This window comes from Hippopotamus amphibius, chromosome 2, assembly GCF_030028045.1.
Source record: "Hippopotamus amphibius kiboko isolate mHipAmp2 chromosome 2, mHipAmp2.hap2, whole genome shotgun sequence".
NCBI lineage: Eukaryota > Metazoa > Chordata > Mammalia > Artiodactyla > Hippopotamidae > Hippopotamus > Hippopotamus amphibius.
Genome location: NC_080187.1, coordinates 212,952,962 through 212,977,109, shown reverse-complemented (window position 1 = coordinate 212,977,109; position 24,148 = coordinate 212,952,962). Strand labels below are relative to the sequence as shown.

Sequence of the window (24,148 nt, the reverse complement as noted above, 5' to 3'; positions counted from 1 at the left end):
TATGGCACTCTTCACAGAAAAGAGCATACACAAGTTTTGCAGAGAATTTCAGAGAGTTTACGGATGCCTGGTTAACATAACCTCCAGCCTAGGGAGAAGCAGTTGGTTTACCTAATAGACTATAAGGGTTTCAAATTACCAATCCTCATAAGAAGTGGAATGTCATGGATTCCCCAGAATCTACCTAGCATCTCTCATCTCCTTTGGGTGGTAGGTATTATCTCCATTGGTGTTCATTCCGTTTCTGGTAATGATCTCCAATTCAGATTTAACAATATTGTCCAAATGCCTTCCAACCTGGGTATTCCCAAAGCTACACGTGATGAAGAAAATTTCAAACAAAATTTGGCCACTTTTTCTACATGGACCATTCTGGTGTATGAAATCCCTGATGCCCAAAGAGAGCTCGATCCACACACTACATCTATGGCTAGTTTCTTTCATTCACGACCCTATACACTGACGTTTTCTCTTAGAAACTTTTTCTTATGTGGGTTTTCATTATTTTCTTTATGACCATCATACGTGTTTTGGATGCAACATACACAAAGGACATTTCATCAGCTTTAATGCTGTCTCCTTCAGTAATACAGACATGATATTAGGAGACTTTCCTTGAATCTGCACAATCATTCCCGACTCAGCTTCTCCCCTGTTTTCAAGACAAGCAGTAGTTGGGCTGTCCTATCACTATCACAGTTCTGTACTTGATAGTTTTTTCTCTTTCTCATTGGTAGATTCTGTCTGAAACCCTGACCCATCATCTTCAGCAGGCAATTCTGTAGTCACTGGACCAATCCCCAGCCTTGACTTCTCCGTGGGAACTGCCGTGACATTTTGATCAAGGGGAGGAGATCTGGAAGTCATGTGGTTGAGAAAGGAGATAATCCCTAGGGGAAGAGAAGAAATTGAGGTGAGTTTCAAGAGACAGGTGGTCTTTTGGCTTTTAACATTCTAACTCATTCTGTAAATACTTAGCTCAAAAGGCCTCTTTTCAGTAAGACAACCCTCCCTCCCCCAGCAGGGTTCCTTTACCCTCCTGTGCTCCCATTTCATTATTGTACTTCTTACATGGTTAGAACAAAGCTTGAAACCCCTGGATGCAAATCATTGTTTCACTACTTTCTGTGTTGTCTTGAGCAAGTTACTCAACCTGTCTGTGCCTCAGTTAGTAGTAGAACAGATTACTAATTCTATTTATTTATTTGTTTGTTTGTTTGTTTGCTGCATTCGGTCTTCATTGCTGCACATGGGCTTTCTCTAGTTGCAGTGGGCAGGGGCTACTCTTCGTTGCCTTGCACGGGCTTCTCATTGTGGTGGCTTCTCTTGTTGCAGAGCACAAACTCTAGGCACGTGGGCTTCAGTAGCTGTGGCACGCGGGCTCAGTGGTTGTGGCTCAGGGGCTCTAGAGCGCAGGCTCAGTAGTTGTGGCGCACGGGCTTAGTTGCTCCTCGGCATGTGGGATCTTCCCAGACCAGGGCTCAAACCCATGTCCCCTGCATTGGCAGGCAGATTCTTGAAAACGGCGCCAACTAGGAAGTCCCACTAATTCTAGTTTCTCAAACTCCAAAAATTCATGTTTTGTTTTTTTTTTTTTCCTTTTTGGCCACACCACTCAACACGCAGAATCTTAGTTCCTCCCCCAGGGATTCCAACCCTTGCCCCCTGCAGAGTCTTAACCACTAGACCACCGAGGAAGTTCCAATCCATGCCTTCTTTACCATACCACACTGCCTCTCGATGTATAAACGTTCTTAATAAGCACAGTTAGTGCTTCTATTTCTCCAAGATTCCACCTCCCTTCCAAGAAGTGATTTCCCCTTCCATCGTTCTAGCATAAGGCAGGGAGGGGACTGACTCACCAGCAAACATGTATAAGAAGTCACTCCCCCAGTTAAGATGGTAGGTCCACAGGAGCGCTGACTCCATGGTATCTCTAGTATGCCAGTGAACCTGCGCCAGAAACAGGATGAGGCAGAGGAGCAAGCAGGAGGCTAGAACCAGAAGAAAATACTTCACATCCCTCAATGTCTTCAATCTACCTTGACAGCCACCCCCAACTCTTCTTCCACTTCTAGACACCATATTGTATAGAAATGATCAAGAGAATAAAAATGTAAGGGCTGGCCAAGCAAGGTGGGAGAGAGAAGGGGCCTCTACCCCTCCCCTGGGATAAGTTAACTGATGTGTGTTTTATACAGTAAGACAGGGCAGGTAGCTGGCAACCTGATGTAATAATGAAGAAGTGAAAAGGGACAAGAAAAAGAGGATGAAAGCCTGCACAGAGGAACTATGTTCCCTCGACAATTTTACCATAGTATTACCCTGCCATCTAGGTCTGTACCTGAGATGAAGCTGAGCATGGATACCTTCAGATCCAAGTTAGGAGTCCTTCTTCCTCTTCTAGGGAGGCAAGAGCTGAAGAGCCAGCCAAGGCTAACAAGTATGGTGAGGACAGAGATAAGGAAGAAGGCCCTGGAATATTGGAGGTAATCTGCCAAGGAAAAGGAGAAAAGAAAGGCTTGGTTAGTCCAGTGGGGGACCTCTCCCTAAGAAAACCAGAGTCTTAGAGAAGGGAGTGAAGACTGAGGAGGATGAAGCTGAGCTTGCTATGTGGCATCCAGGGCCCAAAAAAGGATCTTCTTTTCCAGCTCTTCACTGATACCTGGAATTTTTTACTATGAAGGCAAAACCTTCACTGTAAAACTAAAGATAATATACAAATAGTTTGGGTATATTAACACATTAATTTTGATGTAAACCGCTTATAAGAGGTGTGACTCTAACATCACAATGCAAATTTAAACTTTTTATTGTTCCTAATTCTAATTCTAAAAGTAACACATGTTCAATATAAGCACTGAAGAGACTACAGGAGTACCAAGAAGCAGGAAGAATATCAGCCACAATCCCACTACCCAGAGACAACCACTGTTAGCATTTTATTTGGTTTCTTTCTGGTATTTTTCTATCCTCTGTACATAGTGGATATGATACTGAATTTTGTGATTTTTTTAAAAGATTATATGGTAAGATTTTTCCCAGATCACCTGCTGTAAACATCGTATTTATCGTCTACAGGATAGCCTATCATATCAACATACTTTAATGATTTTATCATTGTGGGAGTTTGTTTCCATTTGTTTTTTCTCTTTCAAATGTAGCTAGCATGTACAGTCCTTGTCAGCCTGTGACTATAAAATGAAGTCACATTTACCTTAATTCCCATATTGTAATGATTTCAAGTCCCAATTTACTGGATTGCAGGAATTTAACCCCTACAAATCTCTCTCTCTCTCTTTTTTTTTTTTGGAGAGTCTCTCAAGGTCCCATCTCACATGCGTTTGAGGACAGGTCTGCTAAAGTTCTTTTGCTCTGATGCCCTGACCCTAGTGCCATAACACTCCTTCTCTCTCTCACCTCTCTGCCCCAGAGCTCTGCTCTCTTTGGCTCTGCCCCTTCAGATTGGATGTTGGTAAGAGAGAAGAGGGAACATGCCAACTTTTACTTTTTGCTACCATATCCCTAACATGGAATAGATCTTTCCCTTGACTTCTCCAGCAATATTTTACAGAAGATTTAAGAAATAGAATAACTTACAATTACAAGTAGATGTATCTTTTCTGAGATACCACAGATCCGCCAATATCTTCAATATTCTTTACAGGGTGCTTCCTTGTCTAGCTTATTTTCTGTCTCAGTGTAAGAAATGCCAGCTCATTCCTACCACTGAAATTTCTCTAAGCAATTCTATGCATAAAAATCCAAGTCCGGCTTCCAAGTAAACCACAGAGAAGAGTACCAAGCTTATTCCAGTTGACAAACTGCCTCAAGTTTTATTTTGTTCTCTAGAACACACCACTGTGTTCAATAACAGCAATTTCCATTAAGAGAAACCACATTCTTACCTACAGAGGTTAGGTGCTATGTGGCCCCAACAAGTTAGCCACATTAAAACATGATAACCCAAGGGTAGCATGTTTTCTGAAAACTGGGTCATTGAGAATTAGCCAGTCAAAACCATCAGCCTAGATTGAGCTGCGTGAAGCCCAGTGTGATAAGCATCTTTTGCAGTATTGAGCCCATAGTCCCCCATGGGCCCTAGCAGCCCTTGTCTAGAGCCCTGGACCCTTCCTATAGCCCCTTGACTATAGCTAATAGGACCAAGGAAGGGTACCAATTTAATTCTGATTCTTGGATATCTGGATTTGGGACTGACTGATGCTGATTTCCTCTTTTGCTTGCTTGAACCAAGAAGATATAAAGCTAGCCTGGGATATCCCCCTTTTCAGGCACTTACATACTAATAAACAGGAAAAACTGAGCTGTAGAGATAAAACAAAGCATAAACAAAGCTGAGTGACAAAGGAGCTCTGGAGAGACTGAGTGACTGGCTGGCTTGATTTTCCTTGCCTGAGATCACAGCCTCCTCTGGAATCCCCTGAGGTCCAGAAAACTTCCTGCCTTTGGGAGTCTATGACACTCTTCTGAATCTTTATAAAGAAGTTCACTCTTTAGCTTATGCTAGTTTAAATGGGTTCTTATATTTTAAATACAAAAGAGTACTAAGATATCCGGTCCAACTCCTGTCTAAGATATGTTACACTCTAGTCTTTCTTCTACCATGAGAGGAAGACTGTACATACACATTCCTCTTATAATCTTCTCAGTCGCAGCTGCTCATCTCCTGAAAACTCCATAAACAAGATCACTCACAATTCCACACGAACAACTAAAGATGTGCAGCGCAGTAGTCTAACCCCTCAAAGGAACCAAGTCTACCAGTCATAATGATACACAAAAAATTATCTAACCAAACTAACTAAACACTTAGCTTCAGAGTCTAAAACAGCTGTATTTAGCTAACTTCATAGTTTTTAAAATTCATGTAACAAAACAAAACAAAGGTCTGAAAGCTGAATTCAAGCCTCTACCTCCTGGAAGAGCAAATCCTATTTCAGCTTTGAAAACACAGTTTTTATAGCAGCTTACCCATTAATGTTTCAAAAATTTTAAAGCCTGAGTTACAAAAGGCCCTACTTGTACATGTAAGTAAGAAGCCTTGGACCAGAGAGTGCAGTGCCCTAGATAAAGGAACACCCATGTGAGTCACCTGTATCCAAACATTTCTGAAGCTTTCTTTAAGGACATGCACTGATGTGGCCTTAGGTTGCAGGAACAGCAAGGCAAACCTCCCAGTTAATGCCGGCAATGAAGCTAACACCCTGGAAGAGAGGGGGCATCACTTTCAATTTGGAGAGGAAGAAGTCCAAATCATTTGAAAAACTTGGTAATATCCTTTCTGGTATTCTTAGGATCATCCTAATCAGTGATTCTGCACTTCAGAGCACCATCAAGTAGGAGGTAAAAGCTACTAGGACAGGAGGGAGCACTAGCAAACCAGAAAGGAATAGTGTTTCTCAGTTGAACCACTTGGCAGTTTGTAACTGATGATCAGGATCCCCTTCCAAGGTTATGAAAGGAAAACTTAGCCCAAGAGTTTTTGGAAAGTAAGAAGTTCAGGGCTATGCGCCACCCCACTCTTGTGAACAAATAGGCTTGGTTCACATGAGATGCTCTTCTAAGGCTATTGACATTCTGCACAGAAGCAAGGGAGAAGCCAAGATGACACAAGAAGAAAGAAGCAGAGGAGAGAAGCCACCTGATACTGAGATCTTCCAAAGGGGCTCCCCTCACTTCACTCTAGGTCCTTCAGCAAAAATCAAAGCCATGATAGGGAAGCAGTACTCTGAAAGGATCTAGCTCCTTTTAACTGTGAAGGAGCCAGATTGAGTGGATAGAGGTGGGATGTAAATATTGATTTTGAGGATGAAGAAAGTGCTGCTGCAGACAAGCCGGGGAATCAGCCCACTTATTTAGCCAAATTTAAACCTCCATGCTGTTGCCGTTGTGCTTTCACTCCAGGTGCATAAGGTCAAGACAAAATTCCCCCGGACTCAGGGAAGGTGCCCAAAGGAGGTGGTTTTGGAATAGAAAAGACCCTGGATGGATACCTAGCACCCTGGAGAGGAAGCTTTGAGATCTGCTTAGTATTCAGATTCCCTTGTAACCGGTTGGTATACCAGAATAAAACATCCTTACACAGCTTTCAAGTGTTTATTGTGTGATGGTTCCCAGGGTCCTGGCTCTGCACCAAAGAATTATGCTCTCTTCCCCACTCTCTGCAAAACAGTTCAAGTTACTCTCTGTGGCAACACATTCCTTTACGTTATGGTCTGATCTCATCTATGCTATGGGGGAAATTAGCAGAAGAGTCTGTTCCACACTGAGACCTAGTAGTAAAAGTGAAGGAGGGTGTCCTTTACTCCCATCCTTTCTTCATCCCATTAACAATAGCTACAGCACAGAGGCTATCAGTTATCTAGAACCAGGGGAAGACAGAGGCAGAGGAACAATGGCCTGAAGTGAGTCCAGGACAGAGGAACATGAGCACACATGTTTTTGAACCCACCTGAGATAGCCCCAGAGAAACTCTCAGAAATGACTGGGGACACCATGGGAGAGGGGGCTAAATTCTTGCAATCCAGTTGATAAAAGTTTAAAGTTCTCGAATTTGGGCAATAATGTATTTGGGCAGTAACAACGTACTATTGTCACAGGCTGATGAGGCCTGGACATACTGATTACATTTGGGGAGCTTCTTATGAGATCTGTATTGCAGACTAATTACTGACCCTAGAATTAGGACTAGTTAACATTGAAAATAGAGTGGATACTTGACTTACAATTGTGTACTTAAGGACTCAGTTGACATTCCCCAAACAATTAACAGTTGGCCTAATAGGTGAATTCAAGGCTCTGAGAAATAAACTGCTTTTAAGTGACAGCAAGTCAAGATTCTGACTCATTAAAGATTTAAATTATAATATCAAGGCCTGAGGTTTAGCCTGGGTTACATAAATATAACTGCAGCTTAATTTTTATGCCTCTATCTCTTACTCCATTTCTCTAGACATGGAATTAGTGAGTGTAAACCTCTGGATGCACGTAATCATATTGCTTTGGTTGTCCCTCATTACCTGTCCCCAGTGTGTATGGGAGTGTACAGCACTGTGTATTACCATTTACACATCTTTGTTAATGTCATGGCTGAAAAATCCTATCTCACTGTTCATTTGATTTGCCATTATTTAATGACTGATTGAGGTTAAAGTCATTTTTCCTGCATTCATTAGACATCTATAATTTCTGGTTTGTGAATTGTTTACAAAAATTTTATTTATTGGGGTATTTCTCTTCTTGTAATAATAATTCGTATATCTTATACACACATTAAAGCCATTAACCTTTTATCTTTCATACTTGTTACAATTAGTTTCTCTAGTTTTTATTTTTAGTTGAAGATGCAGTTGAATTGTCTGCCTCCCCTTGATTTTAGTTTCTTCTGAAGATCCTGTTTTAGGATCCTGTCCCTTAGTTCCAAATACCAAATATGAGCCCATGCCAAATAAGTGATGCTCTACTTCAGGGTCAGGCCTAGGTGTCCCCTCCCCGAACTCTTGTTTATCTAAGAAGGAGAAATAAACACTTTACTCATGTATGTTTTCTTTCACAATACCTGTTCCTTTGTGTAAAAGAATCTCTTGTGGATGTTGGGGAAACTGTTTAGTGTAGCGTTCCTCTAAGTCTTAGGTCTAGTTGAAAACCTCACGCATATGCTATCTTCTAGCCCTGGAAACTTATTTTTAAATATTACGTGTTGCATTTTCAGATTTACTTAAACTCACATAAAATTGGAAAATGTACTCTCTAAACAGCTGGTATTTGTTATACTACATATCTGACATGCATTCAACTTCTCTTCTACTGCTAGCAGAAGAACAAGCTGACCCTGAAAGTTAAATCTGATGGAGGTTGAGACACTTTGCTTTATCTCCCAGCTATGATCAACCACTCCTATTTCTGCAAACCACATTAGAATAAAAATCTCACTGCATCACAGGAACAGCTCATAAATGACAAACAAGTTCTTCCCAGAGAGTAAAGAGACTATCAACTTATAACTTGGGAGAGGAAACAGCCTGAGGTAGAGGGAGAAAAGTTACGCCAAGGACACCAAAGTAAAGAACGGCCATGTTCACAATCTGGCTGAGATCCCTCCTGGACTCGGAGAGGTGAGGGCCAAAAGATCTTGGAGGAAGAAAGATGAAGAGCCCATGTGGCAGAAAACTCTGGAACTGTGGGGCCTGTGGCATTCAATTTAGTGGCACTCACAGGGTGGCTTGGGTGTGTGGCTCCAGCACAGCTCATGGTTGCATGAGATCCAGAGTCCTGCGTAGAGCTCAAGGCCATTCTTGATCACCAGGAACTGCACCCAGTTCAGTGGGGACACGCAGATCAGCATTAGGAGGCTAAAACCACAGAGGCTGCCACAGAACATTCGGATGTAGGTGTGTGTCTGATCCACATGCTGCTGCCGCCTCTGGGGTGGCATCGAGGCACTCGGATGTTTGTTGGTGGGGAGGGTAGGCTACAAGGATGAGGGATGAGGGAGATATTGCCTACCCAAAAAGATAACCCTTGACCCCTGGGGTCGCCTGCTCGTCTCAACCTCAAATACCCCCATGTGGGTTCGACTTGTGGATCTCTTTCCCTACCCCTTCTATAAAAAACAAACATGTCAGGGTCAGCTTTTCCCTATCTTTAGGACACTGTCTAGACCCGCCTTTAAATAAGTCCTCTTCTTCCCATCTGAACTACAATTCGGTACCTCCTCACCCTTTGGTATTTCCGGTCCCCCTTGACTTTGGGAACCTCGGGACAGTAGAAGGTAAAGATTAATGATTCCTTCCTCTCCATCTTGGCAGCCAGTTCACTTTCTAACTGTCACGGAACTTGTCTCAGCACATCCTCATACACACTGGCAGACTCAAAAGGGGTTGGAAACCGTGGCACAGATCCCATTTCTGCTTCATACTCTGGGTCGGGTCAGATCAGGAAGAAATCAGCACGTTTTTAAGCATGTGCATGTGTGTGTGAGCCTCCTCACCCACCACCTCTGACTCCTCCCAACTTCTTTATTAAATAAATTCACAAATATTTTGCCACCAGTTGCTGTGTGTCAGGCTTTGTGATAGGTCTTGGGACATGAAGATGTAAGACATAATTCCCTAAAAGCAAACAAGAAAGTATAACTCTGATGTCTCCAGGACTCAACAGTTTGTGGTTATATTTTAAGATTATGTATATGACCTTAATCTACCAAGATATATAAATATGAATATGTTTATGTATATAGATATATCTCAGCAGCCCAGAATTCCTGTTCTTGCCCCAATTTTAAGTGGAAGACCCCAGATATGTCTCAATAGATGCAGGAACCAGTCTGTCAGCCATAGTCCTTCATTCAGCATCCAGCTTTTTCTTCCTCTTTTGCTCTGGTACCCCCTCTTCAATGCCTCCTACCCATGAAGCCATTCAAAGGTACAGTGTCTGTCAAGGCCACTGCTGATAGGGCCCTGTGAAAATGCCAGCATGCCTACCCCATGGGACTACCGGCCAATGTACTGAAAGCTACCACTCAAGGTAATGCAGCAGTGTTGAGTTCTGTATGGCAGTGAGGAGACTGGCCTTTCCCTGGCTTCACAGAAGCACAACATACGCCCAGAGTACCTCAAAATCTCCCTTTCAAACAATTCTCTCAGAGTTGGTCCTAACTCCTTTCCCCACAGGGGCTCAAAATCAATCCAAGATGCTGAACAGATGCCATCCAGTGCCATAGCATGCATGCTGATTCAAATAAATGCCCAGCTGGATTACCAGCTCTTGTTTTCCTAAGTTGGGGCTGAATCAGATGTCCCATCACGCTTTCCTCTAGTATACGCTCTCCCCACCCATCCCAACTTTAGAAACCTCCTCTTTATTTCAGCTGGTGGGAACTGCTGGTTAGTTTACATCCATGCTTTAGCGCACAGTCCTCCTTCTGCAAAAGTATTATTTGACTCTCTGTCTCCTAATACTTAGCCTATTGTCTGAAAAGAATAGCATTTAATGTTGAATGAATGAGGGAGCAACACATTTTTATATTAAGTACAGAGGCTGACACAGAGAACAGAACATTTAGCACTGTCAGAGGGAAATTAGGGAAGGTTTACTGGAAAAGATGATGTCTTAGCTGAATTTTAAAGGAATTTGACAAATAATTGAGTGCAAGGGCATGTGAAGCAAAGAGAATGGTATGTCTCAAGGTAGAAAGCCGCGAATACCTTGAAGTTCTCAGAGCACTAGAAGCAAGCTGGTTCTACTGGGTGCAAAACCAAAGATAAGGGTTGAGGGTTGCATATATAGGTAAGGGCTAGATTACAAAGCATCTTTTATGCCATGCTCTGCAATTATATTGTGAAGTTTTCATTGACGGAATACTCTAGCCCTACAGGCATGATTATAGGAAAGACTTTTCCAGCCACATCAAACTGGCTTGTACAGCATGTCTGTTAGATACACATGTATGGCTAGAGAGCTACTATAGGCTGTGAATAGGCAGGCCTGTGTTTCCATCTGGGTTGAGCACTTACTTACTTCCAACACTTACTGGCCAAGTTCCTTTGGGAAATTTCCTTAACCTCCCTGAACCTCAGTTCCCTCATTTCTAAAACTGGGGTAATAATCATTCCTGCCTCATAGAATTATTTTGAAGATTATTTTGAAGATGAAATGAGATAACACACATCAAGCTCTTCCCACAGTGCCTTAATAACTGTGCAATCAATATTATTATTGATGGATATCGATATTATTGATAGATATACTATCTATGGTGAACAATTAATAAGTGCTTGCTAAATACTATCTATTAGTATTTTTTTAACTGTCTTTCCAAGATTGCTCAAGCGTGGTCTTGGCACAGGCCACCCTGAGACAGATGAAATACTTGTGTTAATGGAAAGGATGTGTCACCCCTCACACCTCCAGGAGTAGCACTAAACAAGCACATTATTCTAGAGATGATATTGATGTAAGGAAGTCATTTTGTAAACAGTATCTGATTTGGTAAATGATGCAACCCTGTAGCTATTAAAGGAATAGGTCAGGTACCATTCAGCTCCCAGACCTACTTCAAGGCCTATTTCAGCACTACCAAAAGGCAGATAGATGTTCAGATCAGCTGGGAACTTGCTAGGGCCTGGGATGCATATGACAAAACAAGCATTTATTCACATCTAATGGCTGTGATTCACTTACTTTAAAAAGCAATTGAGGGGGGGGACTTCCTTGGTGGTCCATTAGTAAAAAATCCTCCTTCCAATGAAGAGGACTTGGGTTTGATCCCTGCTCGGGGAACTAAGATCCCACATGCCCCAGGGCAACTAAGCTTGTGTGCCACAACTACTGAACTTGCATGCCACAACTAGAGAGCCCATGTGCGCTGAAGCCCATGCACCGCAACTAGAGAGAGAAAAAAAAACCTGCTGGCCACAACTAGAGAGAAGCCCATATGCCACCACAAAAGATCCCGCTTGCCTTAATGAAGATCCTGTGTGCTGCAACTAAGACCCAATGCAGCCAAAAAAAGTAAAGAAAATAAATCTTTTTTTTAGAAAAAGCAATTTGGGGTTCCCAGTCTGTGCCACCACCTCCACTTCCAGGCCTGTGGTATCCCACAGGATCATGGCCACAGCCAGTGGACTGAGTGCCTTGAGCACAGACCAATACTACGTGGAGCTGCTGCGAAAATGGTATCATGATGGCTATTTATGTTCCCTGCTGGTCCCTGCAGAATCCCAAAGCTCTGCTCTTGCACTGAGGGCCTTCGATGTGGAACTGGCTCAGGCTGGTTAAAGACTCAGTCTCTGAGAAAACAACTGGACTGATGTGAATGCAGTTTTGAAAAAAACTGTGGACTATATGTACCGTGACAATCCACCCCATCAGCCTGTGGCTATTGAACTATGGCAGGTCTGCACACCAGCAGGGCAGGCCCTGTTTCTGGGCCCCAGATTGACTTCACAGAGCCCCAGTGAGATGGAAAGCTAGGCCCCCACATGGGGGACTGAGAAGAAAACGTGGATGGGAAGCTGCAGTCAAAGTACACAACCTGACCAAAAAGTGGCTTCTAAAAATCACTGATGCACGAGAAAAAAAAATGGATGACAAAGCACACCGTAATATGCAGAAACTGGAAAGGTATGCAGAAAACACACAGAGCTCTCTTCTTAACTTAACACTAGAAATATTGGGTATAAAGGATCTTGGTGCAGATGATGCCACAAGTCACACTGGAAAAGAACAAGGTGTTGTCATATACGTAAGAGCAATATCACAGTAGCTGAAGAACGGTGTTCCTTCCCTTGGATATTTGTGTGTTTGAAAAATGCAACACATGGTGTTTCACAAGAGGATTTTCTACAGAGGAACCAATGATAAAAATGTGAGAGACATAATATATGTCATTACTAGCCAGGCACATTTGCACTTAAACATACTAGGTCCTTCCACAAAAGTGAAAGTGAAAACTTCCTGCCTTTTTCCAGGATGCTTTGGAGGACTATTTAAAGAAAATTCAATTTTTGATTGAATTGGATTTTGATATATTCCACCCATCTTGATAGCAGAAAAATGCATTACTTCCATTATCTTTGTATATTCAGTCATAGAGAAAAAGATATTAAAATAATTTTATGGTACTAAAAAACAAAGCAATTTTGGTTAAAAGAAAACATAAAGTAACATCTCTGTCACTGTGAAGTAGATCAAGATTTTTTTTTTTAAACAAGACATGAAAAAGCATTAACCACAAAGGAAAATTTTGATAAATTGAATTATACTGAAGTTAAGAACTTCCATTCTCCAGAGGATATCATTGAGAGTGGAAAAGGACAACCCACAGAGTGGGGTAAGATACTGCAATGTGTATATCTAACAAAGGGCTTGTAGCAAGAATATATCAAGAACTGTTACAAATCAATACAAAAGAAAACAACCTACTAGGAAAATGAGCAAAGTCCTTAACTAAGGCTTTGCAAAGTATCAAAATGGGCAATGAACATATAAAAAGGTGTTTAACTTCATTAGTCATTGGGGGAAATGCATATTAAAACCATGATACAGTATCACTACACTTCCATCAGAATGGCTCAGATGAAAAAGCAGAAGCAAGTATGTGGAGCAACTGCAACTCTCACACACTTCTTTTGGTAGTATAAACTGGCATCATCAAGTCGAAAAAACTACTTGGCAGTATCTGCTGGAGCTGAATGCAAAAGGACAGTGTCCTTATGTCCACCAAAAGATGTGCATGATAGTGCTCCCAGCAGCACTTTCCACAATAACTCCAAACTAGAAACTATCCAATTGCCCAACAGCATAAGAATGGAAAATTGTGGTATATTCATACAAGGAAATACTATACAGCAATATGGGTAATTTACAAGCACACGAGAAGTATGGATAAATCTCATAAATGTAATGCTGAGCAAAAGAAGCCAGACACAAAAGAGTACTTATGTATGATTCCACTCAAATGAAGTGCAAAACAGGCAAGACTAATCAGTGTTGTCAGAAGTCAGAAATACCCTCGGGAGGAAAATGACTAGGGACCAGGAGGGGACATGCAAGGGACTTTTGGGGTGCTGGAGATGTTCTGTTTTTGGTCTAGGCACTGATTATGAGAGTTCTATATGTATATTATGCTTTAATAAAAAGTTTAAAAAATTTAGATACACATATCGAGAATCTTTTTGAAATCAAGAATTAAAAATGTATTTCTTGTCTTGGTAATTTCACTTCTAGGAATCTATAAAATCAATATTTTATTGTTACAATTTATTTATATAACCTTATTTACTAGGAACTGTGGTAGGTGCTTTAACCTACTTGCTTTTGTGAATCAAAAATTTCCATTTTATTTCCTAATTTGCTATTGCTAACATATAAATAAGCTATCTTTTTCTATGTATTTATCTTTTATCAGGACACGACTGAATTATTTTCATTCTAATAGTTTCTTTGGATAATTCTCTTGAATTTTCTAAGTAAACATCCTATCATCTGCAAATAATGAAAATTCTGCCTCTTCCTTTACAAAATGTGCCTTATTGCATCGATTGGACAGTTTTATTAAGGATAGTGGTCATCCTTATCTTACTCTTGACTTTAATGGAACAAACTCTATTGCTTTTTGTTTCATATGCACATTCATTTTCCTGTTAAAGAACTTTCATTCTATTTCTACTTCATCAAGATTTCTGATTTAGAATACCTGTATCAAATTCCTTCTTAACCTCTAGAATATGGCCTTTCTATTTTAATCTATTTAACATAAATATTGCCTTAATATATTTCTTATTGTTTAACTAGCTTTGCATTCCTGTAATAAAATACGTTTGGACAGGACACATTATTCTTCTGATATATGAGGGTGAGTCAAAAATTATCCGAACTTCAGTCACATTAAAACTTCTGTAAATTCTACAGCCAGAGTGAGGATAATTTTTGACTTACTTTCGTACTTCTAGGAATATTTGTTTTTATAGGTGGCCCAAGCATTATTTAGAATTTTTAAAGTATATCTACATGTTTAGATTTTTTCCCCATCAATTTTGATATATTATGGTCAAAGAAGATATCCTATTATAAGAATTCTACTTTTTGAAATTTAGTAATGTTTACCTTTTTGCCAGTTTTTCTAAATGTCCTATGGACATTTAATAACAATGTATGAGATACAAAATTTTAAATATATTTGTGTAGGTTATAAGATTCTAAATCTATTACACTTAAATTATTAATGATATCATTCAAGATGCTCCTATTCTTATTTTTTCTGCACTTGATAAAATATTCTCAGAGAAATGTTAATATGTCTCACTATGATTATAAATTTTTCTTTTCCCTTATATGTCTTCTGTTTTTTGCTTTATATATATTTGTTTCTTTGTTGTTAGGTTTATGATGTCTATCTTCTTTGTGAATTGTACCTTTTATCATTAAAGGTATTCATCTTGGACTTCTAGGTGGCTCAATGGTTGAGAATCTGCCTGCCAATGCAGGGGACAGGGGTTCGAGCCCTGCTCCGGGAAGATCTCACATGCCACAGAGCAACTAAGCCCAGGCGCCACAACTACTGAGCCTGTGCTCTAGAGCCCGTGAGCCACAACTATTGAGCCCATATGCTGCAACTATTGAAGCCCACGTTCCTAGAGCCCATGCTTCACAACAAGAGAAGCCACTACAATGACGAACCCATGCACCACAATGAAGAGTAGCCCCTGCTCACAGCAACTAGAGAAAGCCCATCCATGTGCAGCAACGAAGATCCAACACAGCCAATAAATAAAATAAATTAATTAATTAAAAAAAAAGAGGGAATTAAAAAAAAAGTATTCATCTTTGTTCCATTTAATTTTTGTGTGTCTTGGTTTTTTTCACACGTCAATAAATGCCTTTCTTGCTCTCTTTTTGTTTGCATTCTTTTAGTGTTGTCGTTTTGGTTTCATTTAAAATGTCTCTTTATCAACAAATAACACTTAGAGACTTCCCTGGTGGCACAGTGGTTAAGAATCTGCCTGCCAATGCAGGAGACACGGGTTTGATCCCTGGTCCGGGAAGATCCCACATGCTGTGGAACTAGGCCCATACACCACAACTACTGAGTCTACGCTCTAGACCCCATGAGCTGCAACTACTGAAGCCCGAGTGCCTAGAGCCCATGCTCCACAACAAGAGAAATCAGTGCACTGAGTAGGCCACTGACTGAAAGGAAGAATAGCCCCCACTCGCCACAACTAGAGAAAGCCTGCGCACGCAGCAATAAAGACCCAACTCAGCCAAGAAATAAATAAATTAAAACAAACAAAAACCCAAATAACATTTAGACTGCTCTTTGCTCAATTTGAGAGTATCTCTCTTTTAATGGGGGGATTTAACTTATTTACATATAGGGTGATAGTTTAGATAGATTGGGCTTATTTCTATTGTCTTATTCTTCATATTTTTGGTTAATTATATATTCATGTTACTTCCTCCTCTCTCCCTCTTATTTTTCCAGAATAATCTAGCTTCTTTTTCTATAATGATGTAGAAGTCATGTATCCTGTTTCTATCTTGCTAAAGCCTATCTGTCAATTTTATTAGATGTCTTTTTTAAAAAATTAATTTCAAGGCATCAATAGTAGCAATGAAAAATAAATACTAATGTTGGAAGAGAGTGACGAAGTGGGCATTTTTACACATTATTGGTGGGAATGCAAAATCTTATCCCATGTTTCCAAGTGTTTATAGTGAGGGGGTGGGGAAAGTAGCTCTGATTAGGTGGCTTAAACCAGGGAGGGCCTGGGGCTCAGTCTCAACCAAGTTACCAAAATGACAGATGAAATTTCCAAATGAAAAGCAAAGTATTCATGGTGAGAGAGGATGAAAACAGATGCTGGCATGGCAACCAGTACCCTCTATAGTGGTCATTGTAGCATTGTTTATAACTGAGAAAACTTGGAAGCAATCTAAATGTGCATCATAGGGAATTGGTTAAATTATAGAACATGCACACTGTTTCCTCTGGGAAGATCAAAAGAGTCCTGATTTGGGAATTCCCTGGTGGTCTGGTGGTTAGAACTCAGCTCTCTCACTGCCTGGGGCCCTGGGGCAGATCCCTGGTTGGGGAACTAAGATCCTGCATACCTCAAGGCATGGTAAAAAAAAAAAAAAAAAAAAAAAAAAAAAAAAAGGATCTTGATTTGCACAGAGCTTTGGAAGATCTGTGATCTCCAGAGGCATAGATAGGAGAATGAGAGGACCCTGGGGCTGGAAAGTCATGGAAAATTTGGGGTCTTGTGCAATGAATGCCAAGCCATGAAGGAACAGATTATAAGGAAGTTGAAGTAACTGACAAGCAAAGAGGAAAACTCACCAGAGGAGTATATTCAGAGAGGAACAGAAAAGCCATGAGAGAGAGGGAGAGGAGAGAGTGTAACAGGGAAGAGCTAAATCGGACTCCACATTCAATCTGTTTCTTTGACTTTAACCTTTGCTTCTCACTGCTTTTGTTATTATAATCATCCATGATGGCCTGCCTCAGGGAACTCTGCCCCTCTGCCTGAATGTTAAACTAAAGTGACTCTGTTCAGCTCACAGGGGGACAACCTGACCCTGCCCACCTGTGAACTGCTACAAGAAAGAAGAAATTGACATATCCCCTCACCTAGGCTCCATTCCAGGAGATCTTTTGCAAGACCAATAGCCCTTTTAACTTTACTTCCCCCCCACCTCTCCCTCTCTATTCTGCCTTTTTACTTTACTTCCTCACTGCCTCTCCCTCTCTAATCCTATAAAAGAAACTAGCATCCAAACCTCAATAAGATGACTAGTCTGCCATCTTTTTGGTCTGCTGGCTTTCTGAATAAAGTCGTATTCTTTGTCTCAACACCTCATCTCCAATTCATTGGCTTGTTTTGCAGTGAGCAGAGTGAGCTTGGACTTGGTAACAAGAGTAGTCAGGCCCTTGATTTCTGCTCTTTCTGAAGTTTGGTTTTCTGCTTTCCTGGGTTGTGACATCTATCACTTCAGTAGACCTCCTTTTCCTTGAAATAATGAGTCCCTATTCCTTGCAAGCAAAAGGCATGTCATGGAGATAAAATCAACATATTTTGACAGTGTGAGGGCCTCTTATGACAGACCTGTACCTAAAGATAAGAGGCAAGTCAAATGATCTGGTCAGACTTTTATCCTCATCTACATCTCCTATCTCAGCCTACTCTACTAGCTATCTTCTCTCCTCTGTGCTCTTTTTCTCCCTCACAAACTTCTCTCTCACCAGAGTCCTCCTTCCCCCTCATTTTCAGCCTTCCTTCCCTTTTCCCATTGTCCCTTGACTATTTCATATGATCTCAACTGTCATCTTTGAGTAGATGATGCCCAGAGCTCTCTTTTGAGCTCCCAGCCTGTATTTCCTTGGCCCTGCTGCACATTCCAACTCTGCTGTCCTTCCGTCTCCTCCAAAGAAGCATGTCTCGGAGCTCATCATCTTTTTTTCCAAAACCAGCTCTTCCTTTTGTATTCAGTTAACGGCTCCATCATTCCCTCAGGAAACCAGACTGGTACACCTTTTTCTCTCCTCCTTCTCTTGTCCCCATCCCTACTTCACCCAGCTAATTGCTGAGTTCTGTCATTTTGTATCTGAAACATTACTGTATTTGATGCATATCCCCCCTCTCCCACTGTCACTCCTTTTGCTCAGATCTGTTTTGTTTTGTTTTTAATTTTTTGGCCACACCATGCAACACATGGGATCTTAGTTTCCTAACCAGAGATGGAACCCACGCCCCCTGCATTGGAAGCACAGAGTCTTAACCACTGGACTGCCAGGGAAGTCCCATCGGATCTGTTGAAAGCTCCCTCAGGGCTTTAGCTTTTCTACCTTTCTGACCATAGAAAACGACCTCTGTAAATATCCAGGCATTTTTTTTTTTGAAGTCTATGTGTAGGCTAGGATTGGACAGATATAGGACAAGGCCAATTATTGCAAGAAATGCATGTCTAGAGTTAGGGAAAGTTGTTAAGAATTAGTTGAGTAAGCCTGAGAAGATAACTGGAATAGTTATATGACTAAATAGGAGAAAAGAGGGGTAAGTCTCAAAAAGAAGACAAACTGGACACAGAATACTTTTAGTAACCCCAAGGAATGCTGTACATGTTTAGTACTGGGAAGTTGGGGAGCATTCTGTAATTCTGGAAATAGCACAGGAGGAGCTGGAGGTAACAGGGTATGGCAGAGGTAGGCCTCCATGTGAACTGGAATGGGTCTAAAGAGAGTCAGGGAGCATAGACAATTTTGGCCATCTTCACTTCTGTAAACTTTAACAAATTAAACAAAGCTTAAGTCACTGGTCTAGCTAGCCAAAGTGGGAGAAGAAAAATGAAGCCATTGATCTCAGGTGAATTTGGGTCTGCATTTTCTGAGCCCAATAGCACATGAGAATGGTCAGGTTGTTTTAGAGAGCTTTGAGCCAACAGCCGCAGACCCAATCTACCTGCACATGGCTTTCCCCATTCAATTCCTCCAACACGTGTTAAAAGATTAATCTTAGAAAATTTCAGCTCTAGTCTTGTCACTGCTCAGCTAAAGAAATTTCACTAGCTTCCCATAGACTCAAGAGTAAAACCCCAATGCAATCTTCAGCCTAGCTTTCAAGGAAGTATGGTAGATGTAAAAGCAATAATTTTAGGGACTTCCCTGGTGGCACAGTGGTTAAGAATCCACCTGCCAATGCAGGGGACACAGGTTTGATCCCTGGTCTGGGAAGATCCCACATGCCGTGGAGCAACTAATCCTGTGCACCACAATTACTGAGCCTGCACTCTAGAGCCCGAGAGCCACAACTACTGAGCCCATGTGTCACAACTACGGAAGTCTGCATGTCTAGAGCCTATACTCCGCAACAAGAGAAGCCACCGCACTGAGAAGCCCACACACTGCGATGAAGAGTAGCCCCCACTCGCCGCAACTAGAGAAAGCCCGCGCACAGCAACGAAGACCTAACACAGAGCCAAAAAAAAAATAAATTCATGTTAAAAAAAAAAAGCAATAGATTTTAGCATGGAAAACCTGGGTCCAAACACTGGTTCTGACAACTATCTATGGGGCCTTGGTCATGTTATTTTCATTGTCAGAGCCTGTTTCCTCATCTGTAAAATGTAGATGATACTCAATTTCATTCAATGACTCTGATGTGTCAGGTGCTGTTCCAGAACTTAGGGACCCTAAAGTGAACAAGTTAGATGGAGTTTTCTTCCTGGGTTGCAGTCCTTCTCCATGGATTGCTCTTTTCCTCTACACACTGAAATTCTGTCTTTCAAAATTTAATGCAAATGCTCCCTCATTCATGCATTCATTCAACAAATACTTGCTGAACACTTACTATGTGCAGATTCCTAGCTCAGGCAGTAAGGTTACAACTGTGAAAAAGATACCACTCATTCAGCATGTGGTCTGTGGAGAACATGGACAAGTAAACAGGCTAAAATGAGGGCGCCATAAAGAAACACCCTAGAGGAGATGTCTAAGTGCTTCCCAAAGTTTCTCACATCAGAGCACAGACAGGTGATTGCTCTTGGCTGGAGATGACTGACCAGGATGTCTAGCTGCCCCAGGCTCTGCCTGGCCACCCTAAGGAGTGAGGAGGGGTGGTCACTGTCTCAGCACACCTGTACTCCACTCACAACATACTTGTTGGTCTAGACTAGGCTAAGACCTGAAGGATAAGTAGATGCTAAATAGAAGCAACATTCAGAGCCCTTCACTCATTTAACAAGTCTTTATTGAGAATCTACTATGTGCTAGACACTGTGCCCAGGGCCCGGAATACAGCAGTGAACACAGAACCTGCCCTTCAGGAACTTTTACTCTAGTGGAGAAGACAGACAAATGGACAGGCAATTACAATACTGAGGTAAGTGCTCTGATGGAGAAAAACTCAGAGGGCTGTGGAATCTTACCCAGGTTTGAGACGTCAGAGATTTACGGAGTGGTAAAATATAACTTTAGACCTTCAAGTAGGTGGTGGGAGTGGGAGGTGGGGAAGGCATTCCAAGGAGAAGGGACTATGGTAGAAGTGAGATAATCATGGCACATTTTCTCCCTGCTATCCCCCCAAACCCTATGCTCAATATGCCATCTTCTTCCATACCTCTGTGCTTTACCCATGCTCCCCTTCCCTGCCAACTCATGGTTTGGAAGCCAGCTCAAGTCACTTCCTCTTTGAAAGACTTCCCCAGGCAAAATTAGTCATTCCCTCCTCTCTCCTTCTACACTGATGACTCTACTTTATGAACCAAAAGTCTGGACACATTGTCTGACAGTGAATTCTTTTTCTGCTATGTAAAATAATTTTATTAGATGCTATAGATATGGAAATTAAATCATATTTTATTCACTCAACAAGTTGTCTGTAATAAACAGAGAAATAGAGAAAACAACCAGATATTATATATTGGGTTGGCCAAAAAGTTTGTTTGGGATTTTCCATACAATCTTTAGGAAAAACCCGAATGAATTTTTTTGGCCAACCCAATGTTACATATTATCTGTCATTATTTTTGTTATTCACCTGTCAAAATTTATGGCAATGTTGTATATATACAAATCTAGAGTTTATAATGTTAAATGACTGTTCATTTTAATTTTTGCTACTCTATGTTAGGCTCTGAACATTTACTTTATGATGATGATTTTTTTTAAACTAATGGTTGTTCATTACTTTTCTGATTGTCTGATACACTGGTCAGAGAGAGGATAACTGGAATAGGATGTTTGGAACATTCTCTCAAAAATAATCTCTAAGTATTTTCATTCGTAATCTTTACAGTCTCCTTATGTGGGTCCAGTTTCTTCATTTTGTGACTCTTCTATGTAAGTTACTTCTCTCTCCTGATACACATTGAGTATCACATAAAGGGGTGCTTTGGCACTTGCTCAGTCCTGAAACCCCACTTCAATTTATTGCTCTCACCTTTGAACCTGCTCTGAACTCTCCCCAAACTACTGATCTTGTGGGACAGCAGCCTGATTATGAATTTGGCTCTTCTGACAATGATTCTGGGATCTCCTCCCTAGGTACCTTGGGTAATATCTCTCCTGACTGATGGAGTACCCAGGCATTTGTTAGTGGTGATGAAAATTTAGGTTTAAGTGATGTAGAAATTAGTATAAATATGCAATATTAGGATCTGACTGTGATTGTGAGATCTAATTTCTACTTGCTTTGCTACAGGCTCCCTTCTAGCATAAACCAACCTTCTAAGAGAAATTTCATGGTGAATCCTGGAAAGTTATAAGTGAGAGACAATGTTTCTTTATCTGATTTCCTACTGTGAGCCATGTATATATAACTGCTAAATCAGGTACCTAAAACCTAAATATAAGTGATTATGATTTTTAAGAGACCTTTATTTTTTAATGTTCATTTCCCTGATCTTTACAGTTATTCTAATGCTAAAATGCAATTTTATGATAAAAATTACCTATTAGCCAAATAATGCCATACAACAGCATTATTTTTATCTCCTTTTGCAGTGAGGGATGCAACTGTGCTCTGATAATACAGTGGTGAGCAAGGAAGACAGGGTCCCTGACTCAGTAAGCATCTATATTCTCACTGATCAGCCCTCAAGCCTCTCTTGTATTAACCCCTCGGGATACCCACTATTTCCTGGATCTACAGCTCTCTTCCTTTCCCACTGCTGTAGTTCAAGATGTCATTATCTTCCACCATCAATTTAAAAAAAAGAATGCCTCCCTAACTGGTTTTTTATCCATCCAACTGTTCAACATGAGATTTCTAAAATGCAAATCCTTGGGCTGATTTTCAGTTGCCCACAGAATTAAGTCCTGATGCTCAGGCTTCCTACGTAAACCCCTGCGGAACTTCTCTCTGGGCATAAGACCTGTCTTTATCTCTGGGTATTCTCCAACTTGCACCCAAAGTTCAAGCAATATCTTACTACTTGCAGTAAGTACGGGACCTACCATCTGTGGAGTTTTGTCTGCGAAGAGGGAATTTGGCAGTGGTTACTAGGAGCTTATCAACCATTAAAGGAAGTGCCCACAGCAGACAGAGGCAGGAAATGGGAGGTCTCAAGCTCGCTCTGAAAGGACACATTTTTTCCTGTCATAAGTTGTCATTTTTGTGATCTTGTGATGCCCTCTCTAGCTGAGCCATTCTGACTAATTCCAGCCCCTTTCTGCCCCACAGCATTTCACATCACAAGGACCTGTGCTTTTAAGCCTCCATTTTTCTGCTTCTGAAATTGCCTGGGCCTGGGATGTCCTTTACCTCCCGGCAGGCCTTGACGACCTCCTAGTCCGCGTTCACGATTCGGGAAACTTTCCTTCCTCGCTCGCCCGCCCGGCCTCCCGACGTGGGGCTTCTACCCTCTGGTGCGCTCCCAGTTCTGTGATCGCAGGCCTGGCACCCGCGGTGGTGCGTTAGCTACTGCGCCTCCAGACCCGTGAAGCGCCTGCGCCTGAACCATCGCCCCGCACCGTCCACCGCACGCCACAGGAGCTCCGGGGTCGCGGCCGAGACCGGAGGGGCTAGGAATCGGGCCTCCGGGGTCGCCGGCTGGGAGCCGCCCCGCGGTCACGTGGCCCGCCGACGGTCACGTGGCCCGCCGACGGTCACGTGGCCCGCCGACGGTCACGCGGACGCCGCCCACCTGACCAGGGTGTCACGTGGCCCGGCCCGCTGCGCGCGAGGAGACCGGCGGGCCATGGCAGGCGCCCCTCTCTGGTTCTCGCTGCTGCTGGCGGCAGCGTTCGCCGGGCGGGCGACGGCCCTGTGGCCGTGGCCCCAGTACATCCAAAGCTCCGAGCAGCGCTACACCATCTTCCCGCACAGCTTCCAATTCCAGTACCACGCCAGTTCGGCCGCGCAGGTGGGCTGCTCCGTCCTCGACGAGGCCTTCCAGCGCTACCGTGATCTGCTCTTCGGTGCCGTGTCCTTCCACTTTCCCCACCCCGTGGGTGAGTCGGGCCCGCCCCGTCCCGTTCCCGGGCTCCCAGCGGGCCTGCCTCGGGGCGACTCCCCCAGACCTCCTGAAACGCCCCTTCGCCCAGCCCTCTAGTCTCTCGCAGGCCTCTAGCCTCCACTTCCGCCTGCCCGTTTTCTCCAGCTGTCCTCTCAGCTCCCCCAAGGATTAGTCCCCCACCTCCTTTCACCCCTTCAGCTGAGCTGACTTCTGCGGCCAGGGCTTTTCCCGAACCCTGCCCTCGGGCTGCGTATTTCACCAAAAATGTCTGCTTGAGGACTACGGTTCAACCAGGATAGCAAATTACTGAGAATACTGTGCCGGTAGACATCTGAGGTGATCCCTCGGGCCGTGTCCAGGTGTTCAGGGTCCTAGTGAGGCTGTGACCAGGGCTGGGGAGAGGAGACCGGGAACCGACACCCAAAATTGGTAAGACCAGAGAGATATATCGTCCTATGCAAAATTAGGTTAAAGTATCTGGCATAACATTTTAGGTAGATGTTTAAACTGTGAGAAAAATCTTAGAACACTTCCATAAGAAAATGAGTTTTCAGCAGCCACTTGAAGTGAGGTGGTGGATATAATTGGCCAGGATGGAAAGGAGGGGATTCCAGGAAGGAAGGGAGGCACAAAGGTTATGCTTGAGCTCGGGGCTGGGCTGGTGTGTGGA

At 42.3% G+C, this 24,148-nt stretch overlaps 2 protein-coding genes and 1 pseudogene across 3 annotated transcripts in view; 2 read left to right on the top strand and 1 right to left on the bottom strand.

Moving 5' to 3' along the window:
• Positions 1–551: 551 nt before the first annotated feature.
• Positions 552–8,820, bottom strand: TMEM202 (transmembrane protein 202). Its single transcript, XM_057723228.1, has 5 exons — positions 8,740–8,820; positions 8,236–8,491; positions 2,345–2,494; positions 1,863–1,994; positions 552–890 (listed from the first exon to the last, which is right to left on the bottom strand). Exons 1-5 carry the CDS (start codon positions 8,818–8,820, stop codon positions 694–696), a joined length of 816 nt encoding a protein of 271 aa, XP_057579211.1. The 3' UTR covers positions 552–693.
• A 2,953-nt stretch (positions 8,821–11,773) lies between these two features.
• LOC130845672 (NADH dehydrogenase (ubiquinone) complex I, assembly factor 6-like) lies at positions 11,774–12,629 on the top strand (annotated as a pseudogene).
• Positions 12,630–23,184: 10,555 nt separating this feature from the next.
• HEXA (hexosaminidase subunit alpha) overlaps positions 23,185–24,148 on the top strand; it is a 31,417-nt gene continuing 30,453 nt past the window's right edge. The window contains exon 1 of one of the 2 annotated variants that reach the window (XM_057723226.1): positions 23,185–23,473. In XM_057723226.1, the coding sequence (XP_057579209.1) occupies positions 23,221–23,473 (253 nt within the window). In that variant the 5' untranslated portion in view covers positions 23,185–23,220. The remainder of the gene's footprint in view (positions 23,474–24,148) is intronic. The other variant, XR_009051444.1, reaches the window with a different exon arrangement.

Coding starts and splice junctions, on each gene's coding strand:
- TMEM202 (XM_057723228.1), bottom strand. CDS start 8,820: ATGGAGAGGAAGGAATCATTAATCTTTACCTTCTACTGTCCCGAGGTT. Junction 2,495..8,235: donor CCACACACCCAAGCCACCCT/GTGAGTGCCACT, acceptor TTTCCTTGGCAG/ATTACCTCCAATATTCCAGG. Junction 1,995..2,344: donor CATGCTCAGCTTCATCTCAG/GTACAGACCTAG, acceptor TTCTGGTTCTAG/CCTCCTGCTTGCTCCTCTGC.